Source organism: Hemibagrus wyckioides, linkage group LG19 (genome assembly GCF_019097595.1).
Source record: "Hemibagrus wyckioides isolate EC202008001 linkage group LG19, SWU_Hwy_1.0, whole genome shotgun sequence".
NCBI classification, from domain to species: Eukaryota; Metazoa; Chordata; class Actinopteri; order Siluriformes; family Bagridae; genus Hemibagrus; species Hemibagrus wyckioides.
In genome coordinates this window covers 8525810-8547593 of record NC_080728.1, presented here as the reverse complement: position 1 = coordinate 8547593, position 21784 = coordinate 8525810, and the positions used below count along the sequence as shown (strand labels likewise).

Here is a 21784-nt window from a genome sequence, read left to right as displayed (position 1 = left end):
TAATTAGGAATAAAGCAGGTATAGAAAATGGATAGTTCATGGCACTTAGTTCTTTGATAAATAGTATGTGGCTATTTGCTTATTTTTTCAGCCAATTAGTCCTGGGTCCTGCAGAGATTTTGGGGTGGACGTAATGCTTCAGAAGCCACTTTTGATTCATTTGATCATTGACATATTGTAGGCAGTTTGTTTCTGCAGAAACTTAGGCAACATTTTCGTGGTACACAGAAGGTCACAAGTTTGATCTTGTGCTTTTGGCATCAACTGTTAGCCGGTTGGCCTTGAACAGACGTGTATCTGGTCACTGTCCTATCCTGTGCAAATAATTGGCACAATATCCTGTGAGACACTTACACCACTCACAACTGCAGCTCCCCCAGACCTAATATTTAACTCTGCAGTATACCATGTGAGTGCCACTTGTCATTTGTCAAATTCCTTTATCCTTTATTTTTTACACCTTCTCAGTAAGAAACCTCATTATTAGATAGTTCTGACCCTATCCACATGTGAAAATATTATGAATATATAAATCAAATAGAAAATTATTCTGCTTTAGTTGTGTTTACCCATTTTGAGATCCACATTTGAATAGTAGGGGAACATTTAGTGCAGCATAGTGTGCAGTAGTGCTATATGGGAAATGAGTAAACAATGAATGCCACTGTGCTGTAATGTGGCAATAATAAAGGCTTCTTCTTCTTCTTCTTCTTCTACACCCTGGACTGCCTGACAGGGTTACAAATGGCCACTAGATGGCGTTACAACATAATGCTATTCAACTATTCATTAGCGATGACACTTTCGTTTTACAAACGGCTGAAGATGAATGGATGGATGGATGAATGAATTTATGAATGAATGAATGAATGAATGAATAGTGCATTATTAGGTTTGTTTCAATCAAAAAAACTAAACACAAACAAACAAACAAACAAACAAAAAACAGTAGGCTAAACATTTATGCATACATCTTACTGTGCATTCAACGTACTGTGCTTCTTTATTAAAAATTATTTCCTTTTCATTTGATATCTAATCATTAGGTCCATGATAATCTTACCTTATGCACACAGTTGAAATTAAGCATTACCTACATCTGTAGAAAAAAAATGTCGCATATGCGATTTGGCTCATCTAAAAGAGACAACTAATAGAACTGAGCCATCATTGGTCATTATAATGATCGTTATATTGTGTGGACTAACTCGTATGTTTATACTTTTCTCTGCATGCTTTTCAGTCATGTGATTAAGATAATACGCGAATTGTGAACAGAGACTGCTGAATTGGAAATGAGGGCGTCATGTGATCTGTTTGATTCCTTTCCAAAATCGTCTTTTCAGAAATTAACCATTAACCTAAAAGAGCCAACAAGATACACTATATTCCAAAAGTTTGTGGACACCTGACCTTCACCAGCATATGTGCTTCTATCCCAAACTGTTGCCATAAAAAGTGGAAGCACACGGTTGTCTCGTTTCCTTTCTATGGAACTAAGAGACCCAAGCCTGTTTCAGCATGACAAAGTGAGCTCATCAACACATGGCATGCCACGGATGGGGAGAAATAATTCAAGCTGCCTGCATATTTGTCACTCGCAGCCCACATGCTCTTTCGACACGCCCCCGTCAGTTTCGAACCACGCCCATGCTCTCACGCACCCCATTAACTTGCACACTGAACTCACTCCATGCGCATTCTTCTTTCTGAAAACTTCGTGGCTTGTTTGGACAGAGAGCACAAGTAGCCCGTTAAGAACTGGTGAGTCTGCACTGTATATTACATTTCTCCCTTCACTTCATCCATTAAAAAAATATTTTTATATGCATGCAGTGATTTTTTTATAAGGTTAATTGGGTAAATGAATACTTTCTGCCTGGATTTGTGTTAAAAAAAAAGTTCTTTGTAGATATTTAATAATATCTGAAGCAGATTGTGCACTTCACTTTGCAGTTATATTATATAAAATATATGTGCAATTGAATGAATATTAATGACTAGTTGTGATGTTTTACAGCAGATAGGCAGGCGGCATAGTGTGATCCTACTGAACAGGACTGCTGAAACTTAAATATGTGCATGCAGAAGAAGTATACCAAATGTGTGACTGTGTGTTGCAGAAAGAAAATGCCAGAGGCGAGAGGACGAGACACTGTGACCGAGCCTTCTGAGGATCCTCAGATATGGAGCGAGAAGAGCAGAGAAACAACGCCAGAGCAGAGAGAGAAGTGGGCCAACAAGACAGAGTTTCTTCTGTCCATGGCTGGTGAAATCATTGGCCTGGGCAACGTTTGGCGTTTTCCTTATCTCTGCTACAAGAACGGGGGAGGTGAGGCTGAGAGACAAAAAGAGAGAAAAGGAGAGGGTGGGGGTCAGAGGAAGAAGAGAGGATGTCTGGGATTTGAAATTTGTATTCTTTTGTACTAATGTGAAGGATTAATATCCAAGATACAGCAAATAAAACAGGCTTAAACAGACCAGTACACAGCTATTCCATATGTCAGTGAGTCTTTTGAAATCCTCATGATGAAGAATAGTGCATGCCCAGACAGAGTCCTGCACTTTGTAAACAAAAGTCTCCGATTTCTTTAGCTTCTGATGTTCGGAAACGGATGCTTGTAAGCCAGGCTTTTAAAAAACATGTCTTTTTGTTAAGAATAATGAGCTGATTGTTACTTCTGTTTATTTTACTGTACTCTGTAGAAAAAAAAAAAAACTACCCAAATAATCGCAGGCTCACTTGTATTTATGTTTAGGGGTATTCTTCATCCCTTACTTTGTCTTCCTCGTCTTCTGTGGCATCCCTATCTTTTTCTTGGAGACTGCATTGGGTCAGTACACCAGTGAAGGAGGGATCACAGCCTGGAGGAAGATATGTCCTATGTTTGAAGGTAATTTCTGCTTTACTCTTGTTCTCTTTTTTAAAGGGTGATTAATTCAATAGGTTGTTCACTTCCCCACAGCTGCAAAGTTCCCAGTTTAATCAAGAGCTTGGGTTGTTGTCTGCGTGATGTTTCTCTGCATGTTTGCCCACTATTGCACATACTATTGTATGCATTTCCTTTGCATTCTCTAAATTCCTCCCATCCAATAAAACAAGGCAGCTAAACTAAACTGTCCATTAGAGCTGCCCCTTCTTCATTTAGGGTGTATAAAGATAGGGTATATTTCTGCTTAGTGATTTTGATAGGTTCCAGAGTCATCAAAACTATGACTATGATCTCCACCATAGTAAAAGGAAGAATGTATTCATATTCTTTGATTCTGTTGTTACATGGCATTATGTATTACATGGCCATAAAATTAAACAAAAAACCCAACTGCACTACATTAAATAATTAACATTTTTAATAGAAGTGTTTTGTTATCCTTTAATTACTTTCTAATTTGTAATTACACATATTGAAACGTCAGTGTTGAGCAAATGTACTTAACATGTACTTAGAGTCTACACACTGGGGGTTTGATGTCTTATATTAGTTTCAATTTGAAAAAAGGGTCATCCTGAATTTCCTGCAATGACAGGAAACACACAAGTGTTCAGGGCAAGTTAAGAATTTACCAGATTCTCCAGGTTTTCCATTACTTATCTACTTTTTCTCTTCACAGTTAGGTTGCCAGGTAGGTGAATTTGTGTACTTTGTTCAACTAGCTAACATTTCTGTTAATGATTCATATGTATCATCTGAATTTTTCACAAGTATCTAATTTCAGTGCCATTTACCACTAGCATAGCCAGGAATCACAATGTGGGTGGGTGGGGAAAATTGGGTGGGCCTATCCTAAAATGCATCTTTTATCAATAATCTCATCAATAATAAGCCAACACAACTACACCTGCTTGAATGCAAACCACTATTTAATCAGAGTATAAGCCTGTATGTCATCGTAAGCAGTGTTAAGAACATAACGATAAGAACAGCATGAGCATGGCGGCCACACCACACACACACACGAGCGAGCGCGCATCTCTCAGATGTGCCGCAACACCATTATCAAATCAGCAGGACAGTATCGGACGGTATGTAAACTCTATGGCTCAACGGCCATATAAACCACAATGACTATACAACTACATAGTAGGAAAATGTAGATTGGTTTACTTTTACACTGGTGTGTAGGGGAGGTACACGCTGGAGAATAAAGCGCTGCTGGTGATGGAGTAAAAGGTGAATGAACACTAGCAGAGCTCCTTACTACTCGAGCTTGATGGCGCCTGAACATCGGAATTATCTTTCTCCTCTGGCTGCACACAACGTCTTTTTGAAAGAAAATTGACTCATAGATGTTACGTATGACATGTCAAAGGCATGTATAAAGGCATCCAGTGATCGCTGTAGTCAAAGCAACCTGTTCTGTTGTAAGCAACTGATCTGGTGGGCCTGACTGAGAGGCCCACCCATAGCTACGTGACTGCCATTTACCTATAGCTGCTGAGAGTATTTAGGATAGTTAGCTAAAGTTGTGCCATTTCATTCTGGTGTTTGTCCATGCTTAATATATTATTATAGCCATTAACTTCTTGTGAGGTGTGAGGATGTACTGTGACATAAATGCATTTGCAGCTGCATACTTGCTGAATTTCCTTGACTATTTCACATAATAAAAGGCACATTTAATGCCACAATAAATGAAACACACTGTGTTACCCAAAACTCTACATTCTGTCTCAAGTACTCTTAATAAAAAAGGATATATCATTTAGACCCTAGCTACCTGACTGCCTTGCCTTTGTAGAAATGCCATTGACACATGTGATGACTAATGCCATACAGTCGAGGACAGCCTGGCAAAACTAGGCTAACTTTGTGTCTTGTGGTATTCACAGGAGTTGGCATTGCATCTCAAGTTATTGTGATCTACCTGAACATCTACTACATTGTGGTTCTTGCCTGGGCGGTTTTCTACCTCTTCAGCTGTTTCCAGAGCACATTGCCTTGGATCTCCTGTACCAACGAATGGAACACACGTATACCAACCTTTTTAATACATATTTTTAAAAAAACAAAACAAAAAAACAAAACAATCAAAAACCATTGTGTTTAAAGGAATACTGCTGTACTTTTCAGCCAGACCTCTGTCTGCTGTATCTGTAGTGTATCAGCAATAAATAATTAGGTAAGTAAGTAAGTAGTTAATGTGTTTAAATGAAACATGTGCTGTACATAAAGAAAAAAATAGACAAAGAAGACAAAGACATCCACTTTTTAGACACTTTTCAGACATCCGGTCTTGATTTAAAAAGGCAACCACATTTTATATTCAAACTCATTTCCTAATACACAATATGCCATGTAGCAAAATGTTTTTTTTACGACTGTTTTTGTTAGTCCGAAACATAAAAACAGTTGTTTGTAACTAACAGTAAATAGAAATAATAGAATTGAAATAAAATAGAATATATATATGAGGAAATATATGGAAGTATAGTGACATTTGCAGTAAAGTGAAATGTCCAGTTGTAAGTAAGCAATTCCACAGCCTTGGCACAAAGGACTTCAGAGTTCTAAGGAGCTTCTTTGGACAGCGTAGTTGATTTAATATCATCAAATCTGAGACCAGTGTCAACATCACCCTCAAGTTCACTGAACCAAACAAACCGGCAAAAAGACACTTAAAGGCCTCAAAGCATTTTGTCCTGAGGTAACGGTAGTTCTTTGATTTCTGAGAAAGCAGGCTATTCATTCTTTTCTGTGATAATAATCAGGTTGAAGTATTCCTTTAAAATATTAGCTGTCTAAAATTTTCTTCAGTATGTCACTGGATTTATGGGTAGGTATAAGTTTGTACATGTCTATTCCTTATGAATACACCAAAGGGCTGCAATCTCACACAATAATACAGTCAATCTTTACACTATATACTGAACGAGTCATTGAGTTTGCACAAGAGAACTCAGTAATCCTACTTTTGATAAATATTTGGATAACAATTTTCAATCTCACTGGAGGTTTCCATGTTTTCATTGTCCACAGAATTTTGTCATACATATAACACAAGTTTGCTGAACTCTGGCCTGAATGGGACAGATGCTGACTGGTCCTTCCTGCACAATGAAACAAACAACTACAGGTAAATACATCCGCACCTGAGAACAACAACTAAGCTTACCATGAAATGTGGTCATCCAAAAACATTTCAAATAAATCTATACATGGTGTATTCTACCTAGATTTTAAATTCATTCAAATATTATTTAGCCTATACTAGATTGGATTTGTTTTGGCAAATTTGTTTTATTTGATCACCATGTAAGGTGAAAATTATGCAAACATGTTTACAAAGAAACAACAATTTAATTTTACTACAGACCTAATGTTTGAGAATTCCTTTTTTCTACCCATTTTTTAGTGTTTGTGTCACTGATGTATAGCCTGATTTTGCATTTGTGCTAATGGAGATCCATGTAAAATCCCTCATCTTCAGGTCACTGTTATGCAACAATGTCATTATGCAACAGTGTGTACTTGGTCCATTTGAGATTGATAAAAACTCTTCAAAGAGAATTATTTTGTAGTTTAATTGGTTTTATTTTGGGTATTTATAGACTTACGTGCATCCTGTTTCCTACAGTAGCAGTTTCAACTACTCTGCAGCATACAAGGTTGTCTCTCCAGAGGAGGAATTCTGGCTGTAAGTTCTAAACTCACACTTTTGGGAAGTTTGTTCATGCATAGTACTGATTTGACAATAAGTCAACTTTTTCCCATCTTCTTGCTTTATTTCCTACATTCTTCACCTGAACCATGGAAAGATTAGGCATGTAGCACATACAGTATGAATATATAGTGAACACACATACAGGAAAATGACTGGCTCGCGTAGTAAAACTAAGAAACATCAAAAGGTAAAAAAAAAAAAAAAAAGGTGGGTGTGCATGTGTGTGTGTGTGTGTGTGGACAGATTTCTCTTTGTTGGATATATGGGAAAGGATTGTAGAAATAATAGAGTACAGGGAGGATGTAGGGAAGTAGAAGGGGTAAAAACCTGCCAAAATGAACTGTAGCGGCCTTAACTGTAAGGGAGTGGTTTCTGACAAAGCTTTTTTTATTTCTAAACTTTTGTTCAAAAGAAACATGCAGCAGAAACATGTAGTAATGAGCCAAGATAAACAAATGCACATCTAGACCGAAAAGTAATATAAGAAGCATTAATAACAGAACAACCAGGATGTTCAAAGGATGTTAATAAACATGAAGAGCATAAATATAGAAAACAGTTTTCAAGATTTATTTTCATATTCCTTTAATAATGACTTTTAAAGAATGGATATGAGTTAATGGGCGTTCTAAATCTCATCTCTTATGTCATAAGAGTAGGTTGAGTATTCAGACTGAGTAATTCCCAAAGGTATATTTAAAGCATGCTTCACTTTCAAATTCTTTCTCAGACACTATTCTTTTTCCTTTATTTTCTTTGAAAAAATGCACACTTTACATCGCACATTCCTGGTTGCACATATGGTTAGAAGTGTGGGTATTACTGAAGGACAAATTGATGAGAACGGCATGTTTATCTCTTGCACTGCTCTGAACAAGAACCCTCAAAACTAAACTTGAAACATGTGTATCCATTATGCTATTATGCTTTTGTTTACTTTTTGGAGATGGTGACATTTGACATGTATATAAACCAACATGTCCACCTTGTTCCATTTCAGAGCAGAACATTTAGGCAAGATTATAAAGTTGAACCAGAATTTGGAAAGTTTGAATTTGTGAAGATTTCAGTGACCAGATACATTTATGTCTATTACATGCTAGAACAGAGAGAACCATGTTGGGGAAGTTATTTTTTTTCCATGTAACAATGTGTGTGTTCATGTTTATGTGTATATGTGTGGGTGCGTGTGTGTACTCAGTTATCGTGTGCAGAGGATTTCCAGCGATGATTTCCTGGGCCCACCGCACTATGACCTGACGCTCTGTCTTTTGCTGGTCTGGATTATCTGTTACTTTTGCATTTGGAAAGGAGTCAAGACCACAGGCAAGGTAAACACACACACACACACACAGTGACCCTGAGCACAAACATTAACCCCAATAATGATGGAAATGTGCATCAAACTGATACTACAAACCCTCATTACACTTTGTGAAATGTCAGGTTTATTAAATGTTAAAGCCCTTAATGACTCTTTTAATAATATGGAACACTTGGGACTAGGACTCTGTTTTGTATCCTGGGGGGTGTTACATCCTGGTCATAACCTTTTGTGGTCTCCCTAAGGAATGTAAACCTACTTAATTACTACCATCACTGGATGCTTTTTTTTTCTTTTTTGCTAAACAAACAAATAAACAAACAAATAGACTAGAAATAGAATAGAATAAAATCTCAAAAGATATGAACCTATATAGATTATATATGTAGAGGTTTTCAGATAATGTGTGTGCAAGTTGGTAACATTTCTGTACTGAGTTAGCTAGCCAGATATATATACTTCAATATGTACTTTTAGAGTAAATAGTCTCTCTCAAAGGGCAAAATTGCACACACTAGTATTGAAACCTACGGTCAACAGATTTTACAGTGGGTTTGCATGCGTGGAGTGGAGTTAGACTAAAACAGAGGCATGTCTCAGGTACAGCGTGTGCTATTCTGACTCTGGACATTTCTTGTGCAATATTGACTGAAGAAATAAAGCACCACTGAGTCCAGCAGCACTGTCCTCACTGTTTGATTTAACCATGATACATCACCCTGAACTTTATGCAAAAGTGAGCTCAGAGTAAGAGATGAATGCTCAGTCAGCTTATCCTTTCAACTATTGGCACTCACACTTTACACATCAGCAAAACATTGGCATTATTTTATTAATCCAGCAACTTATGGTAAATGTATATCCTACACACACAATATGATTTTATTCGCTCCCAATTTTGAATTTGTCTTGGAGGGTAATGACCATAATGACTATAAAATGTGTAAAATAAAAAAAAAGTATTTAAAAAATGAGATCAAATTATAACAGTTAATGAACTATATTATTATAATTGTCATAGTAATTATGTGTGACATGTCTGTTCAAGGTGGTTTATTTCACAGCCACATTTCCATACATCATGTTGCTGATTCTATTTTTCCGAGGAGTCACGCTACCTGGTGCTGGAGCAGGAATCAGCTATTACCTCTATCCTGATATCTCCAAACTCTCCAATCCTGATGTAAGTGTGTGTGTGTGAGTGTGAGTGTGTGTGTGTGTGTGTGTGTGTGTGTGCGTATGCAAATGAGTATAATGCATGGCCACGTTAAAGTTACAGTGCATAATGTGAACATAACATAACATGAATAATCATATAATTTCAAGGTTTGTTCCAGCCCAGAAATGAGGTCCACCCCTAGCCAGAATCGCAGCTCAGCCTTGCTCCTTTTCCATGAAATGCAATTTGTGAGAGAGATACACTATATTGCCAAAAGTATTTGCTCACCTGCCTTGACTCGCATATGAACTTAAGTGACATCCCATTCCTAATCTAAAGGGTTCATTATGACGTCGGTCCACCCTTTGCAGCTAACAGCTTCAACTCTTCTGGGAAGGCTGTCCACAAGGTTTAGGAGTGTGTTTATGGGAATTTTTGACCATTCTTCCAGAAGCGCATTTGTGAGGTCACACACTGATGTTGGACGAGAAGGCCTGGCTCTCATTCTCCGCTCTAATTCATCCCAAAGGTGTTCTATCGGGTTGAGGTCAGGACTCTGTGCAGGCCAGTCAAGTTCATCCACACCAGACTCTGTCATCCATGTCTTTATGGACCTTGCTTTGTGCACTGGTGCACAGTCATGTTGAAAGAGGAAGGGGCCAGCTCTAAACTGTTCCCACAAAGTTGGGAGCATGGAATTGTCCAAAATGTCTTGGTATGCTGAAGCATTCAGAGTTCCTTTCACTGGAACTAAGAGGCCAAGCCCAGCTCCTGAAAAACAAGCCCACACCATAATCCCCCCTCCACCAAACTTTACACTTGGCACAATGCAGTCAGACAAGTACCGTTCTCCTGGCAACCGCCAAACCCAGACTCGTCCATCAGATTGCCAGATGGAGAAGCGCGATTCGTCACTCCAGAGAACGCATCTCCACTGCTCTAGAGTCCAGTGGCGGCGTGCTTTACACCACTGCATCCGACGCTTTGCATTGCACTTGGTGATGTATGGCTTGGATGCAGCTGCTCGGCCATGGAAACCCATTCCATGAAGCTCTCTGCGCACTGTTCTTGAGCTAATCTGAAGGCCACATGAAGTTTGGAGGTCTGTAGCGATTGACTCTGCAGAAAGTTGGCGACCTCTTCGCACTATGCGCCTCAGCATCCGCTGACCCCGCTCCGTCAGTTTACGTGGCCTACCACTTCGTGGCTGAGTTGCTGTCGTTCCCAAACACTTCCACGTTCTTATAATACAGCTGACAGTTGACTGCGGAATATTTAGGAGCGAGGAAATTTCACGACTGGATTTGTTGCACAGGTGGCATCCTATCACAGTTCCACGCTGGAATTCACTGAGCTCCTGAGAGCGACCCATTCTTTCACAAATGTTTGTAAAAACAGTCTGCATGCCTAGGTGCTTGATTTTATACACCTGTGACCATGGAAGTGATTGGAACACCTGATTCTGATTATTTGGATGGGTGAGCGAATACTTTTGGCAATATAGTGTATATATAGTTTCTGCAGAGCAGTGAGTTGGGTTAAAACCAAAGACTTATCAGTATTTTTGCCATTTCAGTGCACCTCAAAGACAGCAGAGTGCTCAAATAACAATTAACTTATTTAAATAAAAATGTCACCAGCATCACTTACTTATTTGAGTCCTAACTTCTTTAGATTTCTTATGGCTTCTGTCAGAGATATGACATTATGAAATATCACATTATATATCTATGAATGCTCAATGCTGACCACTGTTAATGATGTTGGCTGTGTTTCATCACCCCTTGGTGACTTCCTGTGTCACACACACTGTGCCTTGGGCTGTAGTAGGGCTCATTTTGGCCCTGTGGTTTTTCTCACTCATTCATTTCTGTGCTTTCTTTGACCATCGTTGTCCACACTATATTGCCAGACATGCGTTCGCACAGAAAATACAGACCTTCTTTTTAGACCAGACTTGCATGTTTTGAACAGTCTAATGCCAACACAACATTCTCTTTGTTCCAGTTCTTCATGAGAGAACTCTTAGGGTGAGTCAAAGACCACACATGTATTTGTGCCGGAAGTTTTCTTTTTGTTCCATGTGGCTTTATTTTTGAAGTCAGTAAACTTAATGCTAACAGGGAAATAGAGAAAAATGCACAGGAAAGGGTGTGGTGATGATCCTCCTTTGTATATTTTGTTTCTATTCCTCTGAGGCAGGAAACAGTGTTTAGGGTGCTGGCAAGAATACCTTTAGGGTCTGATAAATACCTGTTACAGACAGGGACAGAGAGTAAACATTAAATGGACAAGGAATTATTTCTATTATAGTATTTCAAGAACATTGCAGTGCTATTGTTTGGGGTTGTATCCTATGGAAGCTGAAAACAATTTGAGTGGGTATATAGAAGTGGGATGCTGGGGTATGCAGTTGATTACACCATCTTCAACTTTATGCAGGAAAATGTCTTTATTATTACATCCTCATCACATGGTTAGATTTCTAAATGGTTTCGTATACAATAAATGGTCAAATTTGGACATTTTCTACTTAGTAATTCTTGTTTCTCTTTGGCATGCACCTCAACCAAAATTAAAGTTCTAGCATTTTAACATGCTTACTCCAAACATGAAAAGGGGGGAAAATTGAATTTATCTACATTTATAAACTGTATCGATTAATAATAACTAACTATTTTTTTGCCAAATTGTAAAGAAACCATCAAGGATCGTCGTCTGTTTCGGTCAATTAAACATTTTAAAATGTTGCCTGTTTCGCGGTACCTTCTGTAATGATTCATCTATATTTTGCTCTTGTATGTAACTAGTCATAAACTTTATGATGCCATGAGAAAAATCAGACTTACAGTTGCTTGCAAGGTTGTAAACATCTTTAGCAAGACTGATAATTTACTGCTGTGATTGTTAACATAACTCTTTAACTATCATCACAACCAAGGCAAGGTTAGAATATACTCTGTGTAAAAACATTTCAACTACATTTTGGTCAGATATTTTTTACACTAAGTAGAAATGTCACATTATGTTACTGGCTTAAAAAAATGTTTTTGGCTTCTTTCCAGAATGGGCTTTTCCCTGACCGCCCACACATTTATTCTTATTATTTAGGTTACAGTGTGCCTGTATTGCAGAATCTTTATTGTACTTTTCATGCTCTATAGAAAGGCAGTTGAGATTTGGCCACATAAAACTCTACTTAAGACCCTTTTGGAAATTGTTATAACTTTTACTTTATTTGGTTTTGCAATATTTATAATTAGAATATTATAAAATATTTCAACAGTAGGTGAAAATGAAGTATGACATGAATTTATTCACAGGCTCTTTCCTAGAAGAAGCCAGTCCTTTTTTAATAGACTTATATTCCCCATAAAGTAGAACATCAATGAATGAAGTCACAAACTGTGTTATGGAGGGCTGGTGGATCTGTGAGATGGATCACTGTGCTACAATAAGAAAGAATATGGGATAATTCATTAAAATATTTATCAATACAATTTTAATAGTTTTTTAACAGTTTAATTTGTTCTGAATCTAATGTAATCACACACAGGAAGTGGGGGGCGGGAGGTAATGGAAAGCCAGCTTGGCAGTGCTGCTCATGTTAACCAGATGTGCAGCATACATACACCCATACACACAGGACTCCTCAGGCTGCAGATTGCACAATATCTGCTGCCATATGAAAGGCTGATTGAAATCCAGAGACATTACCACGTGCAATCTGTTCCCTTTTGCCTATTTACTTTGTTTTCTTCCTTTCTCTTTCATGTCTTTCTTTCTTTAGGTTTGGCGTGACGCAGGGACCCAAGTGTTTTTTTCCTATGCTGTGTGTCAGGGAGTTCTCACAGCATTGGGAAGCTATAACAAATACCACAATAACTGCTACAAGTCAGTGGCCCCTCTACTGAACTTGCATGTTTTCTGGTTGTGCATTAGCATAATTTAGAATTTTGTTTTGTTCTTTGTACATCTGCTTTTGAAGAATATGTGATGAGAAATCTGATGTCTTCTGTACCAACAGAGATTGCATCGCTCTCTGTGCCCTGAACAGTGGCACTAGCATCTTTGCAGGCTTCGCTGTGTTCTCTATCCTGGGCTACATGGCTCATGAGCTGTCCTTACCTATGGAGGATATAGTGCAATCAGGTAGCATTTAACTTTGTAAAGAACATTGTGTTGGAAAATATTCACTTTTCCAGGCAGTAGTATCTGAGCAGTTGAAGCATCCAGAAGAATGAATCAAGATGCTTAGGAACCCTCAACTAATGAAATGTTTCTAAACATGTTTGAGCATTTTGTTTACAGACATTAGTTTTTATAATTATTTAGGTTCAGACTCTAAATACTTTACTGTTGAAAACATAGTTTCACAAGATAGCAGGAGGAAGTACTTCCTATTGAATATACTAGCTTTATGACTTTTTGTTTTGGTTTGCATGATTTGATTTAGGGCATAAGAACACAGAAGAAACAGGCGAACACTACTACTACTACTACTACTACTAGTAGTAGTAATAATTATAATAATAATAATAATAACAATGCATATTTAAATAACAGGTTTTTTTTTTTTTTTTAAAAAAAAGGAAAATTGTAGTCTTTATGCAGAGCCAAACACACACACACACTCACACACACACACACACATACACACAAAAACCTAATCATAAAGTGATGAGTTAAGCCAGCTGTGTTAGGGCAGGAAGTCAGCAAAAATGAGTGCTAAGACTCAGTTCAAATAAGGAGTATGAATACACTACATACACACAGCCTCCAGAAGGTGCTTCAGTCCCACACACCAGCTAGGGTTTTTGCACCAAGCTCCATTCCCCCGTTAATAAGATCAAACTAATTTAATCCTTCAGTTACTTCACCGCACCACTGAAAGTAATCTACTGTTTCATTTTGTCTGTTTCATAGAGCACAGCGATGGAAAGTACATACTAAGAAAGCAATTATCATAATGCCCTCAGTGATATGATGAGCCGTCCTTTCTCTGAACTGTTTTGCAGGTCCAGGCCTTGCCTTTATAGCATATCCCAAAGCCCTGTCTCTCCTCCCAGGCCCTCATTTCTGGTCTGTTCTCTTCTTCCTGATGGTCCTCTTTCTTGGGCTAGACAGCCAGGTATGTTCAAAGTTTGAGTATGGGTGTAAATAATAGACTAAAAATGAATGAAGCAGTGAAGGTTTTTAGGTGTGTCAGAGTTACTGTACTTGTGAACACCTTGCTGCATGAACAGCTTTGCAAATGTCTTTGTGCACATTTACTACATGTATACATGCCTCAGAAATAAAGGCTTCTTTAGGTTATAACATCATAATCACAGATGTTATAGTAACATAACACACAGCAGCTGTGTCTGGGTTTGTACATATAGTACAAAAAAATTTGATACACTAGATTTACCAGGCAAAAGAAGTAGTGTCACTTTCTGCCTTAACTTGTCTGATCATGTATAATGAAACAGAAGTGAAGTAACTAAAGCAGATCGAAAACAAAACTATTAAAACTGTTCTTTGACTGTTCAGTACCAAATGAAAATACATTAAAATGTCATGTATCACAGGATACTATAAATGGATGCAGCTTTGCTTTGCACATGCCATTATCTGTATCTGTTTATTGCTCCTGGATTTGGATTGTGTTTGGATTTTAACTCAAAGTGGCAAAGGCCTAATGAGAAAGCCCCCCCCCCTTAATACACATTCTTAATACACATTAAGAATGTGGTCTTTGTTTGTACTGTAATCTTCATATTTGATCACTTGCTCACATTTACAAGCATAATATGTGTCCAGTCTTCATATCTGTATTTGTATCTATTTAGAACACATTATCTGTACTATTTCAAACATTTCTATTCAAGTGGCCCTGTTCAATAAGTTAGTATTACACCTGTTTAATCTTCTGTATGTTCAGTCTTGTAGTACAGATACTTAAGTGATGATATTTAATGATTTCTCACCATTCGGTAGCAATGGTGTAGTGTCTCAGTACAGCAACTGAAAAATTATACCACACCTCCAGTTGGCTTGGCTTAACTACTACTAAGCACTATTACTAAAATGTATTTTTTAATGTCTTTGAGAAAAAAAATTGTTTATGCAGACGAGCACTGTTTGTGTTTCAGTTTGTGTGTGTGGAGAGTCTTGCCACAGCGCTCACCGATGTTTTCCCTAGAATTCTGAGGAAACCAAAGCGCAGGGAGATTCTGGTGTTGCTCATTGCCGTGGTCTGCTTCCTGCTGGGCCTTCCTCTGGTTACTCGGGTACTGAATGAGAGAGATTCTTACAGCAGGGTCTAAACGTCTGGGCTTGCTAGAAAAAAACAGATTGTATTACATCAGTTTTCAAGATTTTTTTTAACTGCAGATCATGTTACTAATGTAAAGCTAAAACATTACTTGTAGTACAAAAGGGAAACATTTCTGTTCAGGAAAGCTCGTAGTTTTTTCAGAACTTTAATGTAGAAACTTAATTTCTAGTGGCTAACGTCTCAGGCTACTGCATGTAATGATAATTCAATTAAATTTTCAAGATCCAAAGAACTTTATTAATCCCAGGGGGAAATTGCTTTGCCATGTTACAGTTGCTCTAATAAAAATGGAAGAGAGAAAGAAAGAAATATATACTCTATACTAGGAGAAGAATAAAAAGAAAAAAGATTCAAAAATTAACAGTAAAATAGAATAAATAAATAGAATAAATAATACAAATGACACACAAAAATCACATTTTATTTCCATATATAATAACATAATAACATTTCATAATAAAATTGTTATCCAAAGTGACCAGTTGAGCTAACCAGATTAAGGGTTAAGGACCCAACAGTGGTAGCTTGGCAGTACCAGTATTCACGTTTACAATTTTCTGATTAAATACATGATGAAATGAAAACAGCTGACATTCAGCCCTTGCTGTAATACTAAACTTGGTGCACCAGAGTAACATGTATGTGTTTGTGCATATTTGTCTCTGTCACACAGGGTGGGCTCCACCTTTTCAAGCTGATAGATATGTACGGTCCCAGTGGAACGAACCTGCTTCTCATTGCGTGCTTTGAGACTGTGGTCATTGCCTGGGTGTATGGTAAGCTTCTTCAGAGAAGAATTATGTATGCAATAAACTGTTTATATGGATTATAGCAGAGATTCATATTCATATAGTATGGTATGTTGGCCAGATTTAAAAACAACAACAACAAAAATAAAAAACACGAAAAAATAAGATTTCTGTTCAAGAAAAATATAATGTAAAAAATATCCTTTCAGAAGGCCTTTTTTAGTTCTTTGTTCAATCTCAAACAAGTAGAAGTAATCATGTGACCAATAAGTAACACAGAACTGCATGAGCTCGCTGCATGAACAGCCACATGAGTGCAAATCACCCTGTTAAGATACAATTTCCATATTCAAAGTGTGGTGTGCATCCTTGCATACATTTCACTATATTACATATTAGATCATACTACATGCACATGCTCTATTTGTTACTTAGTGAGAAGGTTTTTGCAATAGCGGTGAAATCAGGCTCCTAAATTATTAGCTAACAATGTTCCATTACTGCTGGTAATTTAATTATTATCCAGAGTAAGATTAACCACATTATATGCTAATAACCAGTGTCAAATAAGTTTGCTAATGAAGTGAGAAATTTTCTGACAAAGCTGCTGAAAAAAGGGAAAGAAAAGTTAGATTTCAGCTATTCATTGTTCTGTATCTCAGACTTTTCTCCTCAAATAAAAGACATAGTTGTAACATGCAGTGCGCAAGCCATGATGCAAATGCATAAATTCCATATGCTGTTTGATAGGTTTTCCAATAATTATTGTCAATTTTGCAGACACAGAAAAAGCAGACAACCTTAAACAAGGAATATCTATAATCACAAAACCAAGGAAAATTGTGTGGGTCAAAACCAGATAATAGAGAAGCAGGGAAACCAGGCATATAGTAATCATATAGATATAGTAATACAAAAAAGAGACAAAAACAAGGTGTTTAAAATCAGGAAACGCACCAGTGACAGGACAGGGACGGAGAGAAGACTAGAAATACAACAAAGGTGCATGTCAAAATAAAACCACGAGGCATGAACTCAAAAATTCATTTAAATATGCTACCAAATTTTCATTCAAATTTTATTGGTTACACACAAACCATACACAGTACAATGTGCAGTGAAATGCTTTATATGACTTCCAGTGACATAAAAGCAGAATTTACAAGCATGGAAGTTGAAAAATAATATAACGGATATAAAAGATAGATGGTAGAATGCTGTTATAGCATTCTGTTATAGCATTGAGCAGTTATAGCAGAAATAGCTAATATCTATAATAAGTATTTAGAAATACGGCATATGTAGGGGCTGTTGTGCTGTGCAGACAAATCCATGGTCTAGTCCTAGGTGTTCTCCTGAATTGCCTAATCGAAGAATTCTCTCTGTGTTGGCTTTCAGGGTGCAGAATTTCCACACTCGTGACAATCACTATTAAAAGAAAATACTTTGGTTTTTTTTTCATTGGGAGTGTGGGTTGTGTGTTCCTTTTCCATTGTAAAAAATAATGTGACACCTGCCAGCGGCATGCCAATGCACGTTAGGTGTTGTCTCAAACCACATAATTCAAAATGTGTGGTTTTAGACACAGCCCAAATATTATAGATGTGTAGGTGTGTTATGACAATAAAAAGTATAACTTTATTGTACACATCAATGTGGCTGTCATAGTCACTGTGTACCAGATAAAAGAGTAAAACTTCTTGACAGATCTTTTCTTTTACCTCGGTATTCAGCTCAGTCAATTACCATTTGGTACATTTGGTGTTTTGCCTGTGGCAGTAATAGTGATTAAACTGTAAAAAAAACAAAAACAAGAATGTTCACAGAATTTGAACTTACAGTGTACGATGACATGGCAAATTTAAACAAGTAGGCAAATATTGCACAAATAGGATTTTTGGATCAGCTTCAACTTCATGGCAGCTTTAGTTTTCATTTAATACCTATTACATATTATTATTAGGTTTAACAGAGTATAATTAAACAATGAGATAAAATAAAATACATTTGCTCTCAAGCATAGCTATAGCAGCAAAATGGGTTTCGACCTTTATCAGCCGGCTTACACATAATAGCAGAAACAACACTGCAAAAAATTATATCAAGTGACAACAGTGAATGTAGTGAATGTGTCAGATTTCAAGTTGAAATTGTCTTGTTCTGTTGGTAGAATAGCTTTCTTCTTTCTACCACATATTAATAAAAATGAAACAGAATCTAATTCTGATTGAGTAAAATGGGTAAATGATCTAAGTGCAATGCTACAGGTGCCGACCGTTACTTTGAGAACATCGAGGACATGATAGGATATCGTCCCTTGTCTGTGCTGAAGTATTGCTGGCTCTTCATCACCCCGTTGATCTGTGGAGTAAGTTTAGTAAATTTCTCTTCTCTTTTTTCTCTATTATTTCCGCTTTCATGCATTGCTCTTTCTACGCAGAAATAGTTTGCTTTATATCTCAGTGATAAACCAAATGTTAAACAATCAATAGAAGATCATTTTAATCTAAGAAAACTTATAAATGAGGCATGATCGAAGTGCAGAGCTGTTAAGGAGCATCAAGGATCTAAGCACTGCTATTCTCTTTTTGTCAGCATTGTGCACCACAATCTAGCTGTAAAGTCACAGTCTTTAAGCAGCAATTCTAATGCAATGCAGTAAAAGCAATGTAGTGAACAGGTAGCTTGTTTATCGTTGGATGGTGTGAGCAAAAAAAATTGTCGAAGTGTTTCCTTGGCCTCTTCTGTCTCACTATCTGACACTCTCTTTCTAATGCCACCTCAGGCCACTCTTTTGTATGATCTGATCAGCAGTCAATCACTCAAGGATTCAACAGACTTCGTACCCAGCTGGAGTTCTGCAATCGCCGCCCTTCTCACTCTGACGCCGATGATCTGCATCCCCCTCTTCATCCTGTTTCCTATCTTGAGGGTAAATCAACTATATAATGTTCAAAATAATTCAGATCAGGTAGCGTGTGATTAGGAAATCTGAAACCCTACTGTTTTAAAACATTTTGGTAGTTAGGGTGTAAATGTTTTTTTTTACAAATTGTTATTTCTTGGTATTTGTGCTGCATTTGTACAACAAGTTGTTTTGATCAACTGCTGAAGGACAAATAAAAAAAAAAAAATTAAAATAGGCATTTAAAATATTTCTTAATATATTTTTTATTATATTATTATATTTATTAGCAGCTTCCCTAATTACAAAATGTTTTGTATCTTCATGCATTTTAGTAAATATTTTGTTGCTCTTTCAAATTAGCTAAAAAATTCAGATCTATAACAATATTTAATGCACAATTCATAAACAGAGCATAGCAAGGATTTCCTTTTTAAACACTTTGGTGGATATTATGTCATGCAATTTCAGGAACAAAAGAAGTGTTCAGAACCTTCTTAGGTGAAATATTAAAACCCAGTAAAACCCTGTAAAAGTCTAAAACGTGCCTATGCATACCGGTGAGTGTGGTCACACTTCTAAAATTACATTTAAGCTGCCCACTTTAAAACAGGTACATGCTTTAGGATTTTCTTAATGGTGTATGAGCAGACCAATGAAATCATGTGATTTGCTTCAACCATTTAAATGTTTATTGGCACTTTCTGGTTAAAAATTCCTGATCAAATCTAATTTGATCCATTTAAAAAAGCACAGCAGTGCTGTTGAATTATCAGTTCTTATGGGTCAGAAGTTGATGAATTTTCTTTTATAACAGTAGCTTTGACAGTAAAGCTGGGCGTAATTCAAAGCAAGTGTTCCTATTAATGCACTAATACTCTAACGCAATATCATTTCTATAGTAGCAAGTATACTTGAGGGAACTTGTATGCCAGATGCATCACATAAACTGATTAAAAATGGGTAACTCCTATGGTGACATTTATTCAGCTCAGTCAGAGGTAAAGCTGTTACTTTAAGTTTCTCAACATAGGAAGGAAGTTGCAATTTTTGTTTCATTAAGATCAAAAGAGAAAAAAGGAAGATTTCATTTATTAAATGGTGCAGTTTTTGGTATATTGCTCTGGTATAAAACACTTCAGGATGTGCTGTCATTATAAAATAATGAACTATGTGGGGGTAATGAGAACATCAGAACCTTTTCACAAGATTATTTTATACAAGCAGCTAATCTCTTTTATTCTTTATTTGCATGGGTTATCTTTCACTATTTCTTGCTTACTGACTTTTGAAGTGTCTGTACTGACTATCTAATTCTTGGCAGGGTCATGACCTGACCGTACCCTCCGCTGACCTGCGACAGCGCAGTCCAAACAAGCCTCGGCTAACGCTGTGTGAGCGTGTCATCATTAAGTCACAGAAGCTTTCTAACACAGAGGGAGATAAAAGTGGCGAGGAAAAAAATCTGAAGGAGGACACCACTGACATGTGAAGTGTAGTATGACATCAGCAGCGATCATTTGACCTCATATTGTCTGGATGGGCACAGAAACTCTTTGTTAGATAATGAAACCTCAAGTAAAATAAACCTCAGCTACAGTCCAGGAATGCAAGATTGGTAAAGCTTGATTGAAGTGGTATTTCTACTGCTAGCACTGTTAATGTAGCTGTCCATAATACAGGTACCCTGATGTCATATTTTATATTTCATCTAATGGGACCACTCAGTATAAATTATGACTGAGCCAAGATTGAGTGTAGTCATTATTATAAGGATTTTGTATGCTTTTGTAAAACAATATCGCACAATTATTCAAATATGAATTTGTAACCTTGTTGACATATGTAACCAGAATTAGTAATAGCTGTCTAAACTGTGTTTTTACATTCTTTGCTAGATTATTACATTGTTTTCACTTGTATGCAGCCCTGCTATATAACAATACAGGCAAACTCTTATTAGTGAGTGTATATTTTTGCAGATCAAATATTTGGCCTTTTTTGTAAAATTGTATTGGAATCATTTGATTCAAATAATCCAGCTATTTCTGATACCAAAAAATAACCACTATTATACTGGGGATTTCTTGTTTTTATTGTGGTGTTTTTAGATTTGAAACTGTGTATTATGTGTGCCATTTCTGATGTACTCTCCATTTTTTGTCCAAAGATATGCAGGTAGGCTGAGCTAAATTCTCCATGAGTGTGAATAAGTGTATGTATGTGTGTATGCTGTCCTGTGATGGACTGGGGTGAATTCTCTCACCTTGTGCCCATTGTTTATGGGATTGGCTCCATATCCACTGTGACCCTTGCAGGGATAAAGTGGTTACTGAAGCTGAATGAATGAATGGACCTATACTTTAGTTTATTAATTGGACACATACAGCTTCTTTAATTAACAAACAAGACTCTTTAATGTATAATTTTTACAGAGTACATGCAGTCCAGCAGATACTGAAAATCAGGATTCTTATTAATAAATATACAGTTGAATATTTCCGTTGTTGGACATTTAACAGGCTTTTGCCCTATTTGGTAACTGAGCAAGATTTCAGGGTTTTTTTTTTTTTTTTTTTGACAAAAATAACTTTTGCTGTCAGGCCACTTTCTATTTTTAGTTTTATACCTAAAATTAAAATATAGACTCTTTTTAAAATCA

General features: G+C 36.9%; 1 protein-coding gene across 2 annotated transcripts; it reads left to right on the top strand.

Moving 5' to 3' along the window:
* Positions 1-1606: 1606 nt before the first annotated feature.
* LOC131370345 (sodium- and chloride-dependent GABA transporter 2-like) lies at positions 1607-21784 on the top strand. Of its 2 annotated transcripts, none has more exons than XM_058417619.1 (16): positions 1607-1764; positions 2124-2332; positions 2760-2894; positions 4832-4972; positions 5979-6075; positions 6580-6636; positions 7865-7994; positions 9036-9170; positions 12937-13040; positions 13174-13298; positions 14165-14277; positions 15284-15421; positions 16142-16244; positions 18485-18585; positions 19003-19149; positions 20447-21784. In XM_058417619.1, exons 2-16 carry the CDS (start codon positions 2131-2133, stop codon positions 20612-20614), a joined length of 1896 nt encoding a protein of 631 aa, XP_058273602.1. In that variant the 5' UTR covers positions 1607-1764; positions 2124-2130; the 3' UTR covers positions 20615-21784. The 2 variants fall into 2 exon arrangements, with proteins under 2 accessions (XP_058273602.1, XP_058273601.1); XM_058417618.1 differs by having other exon boundaries at positions 6577-6636.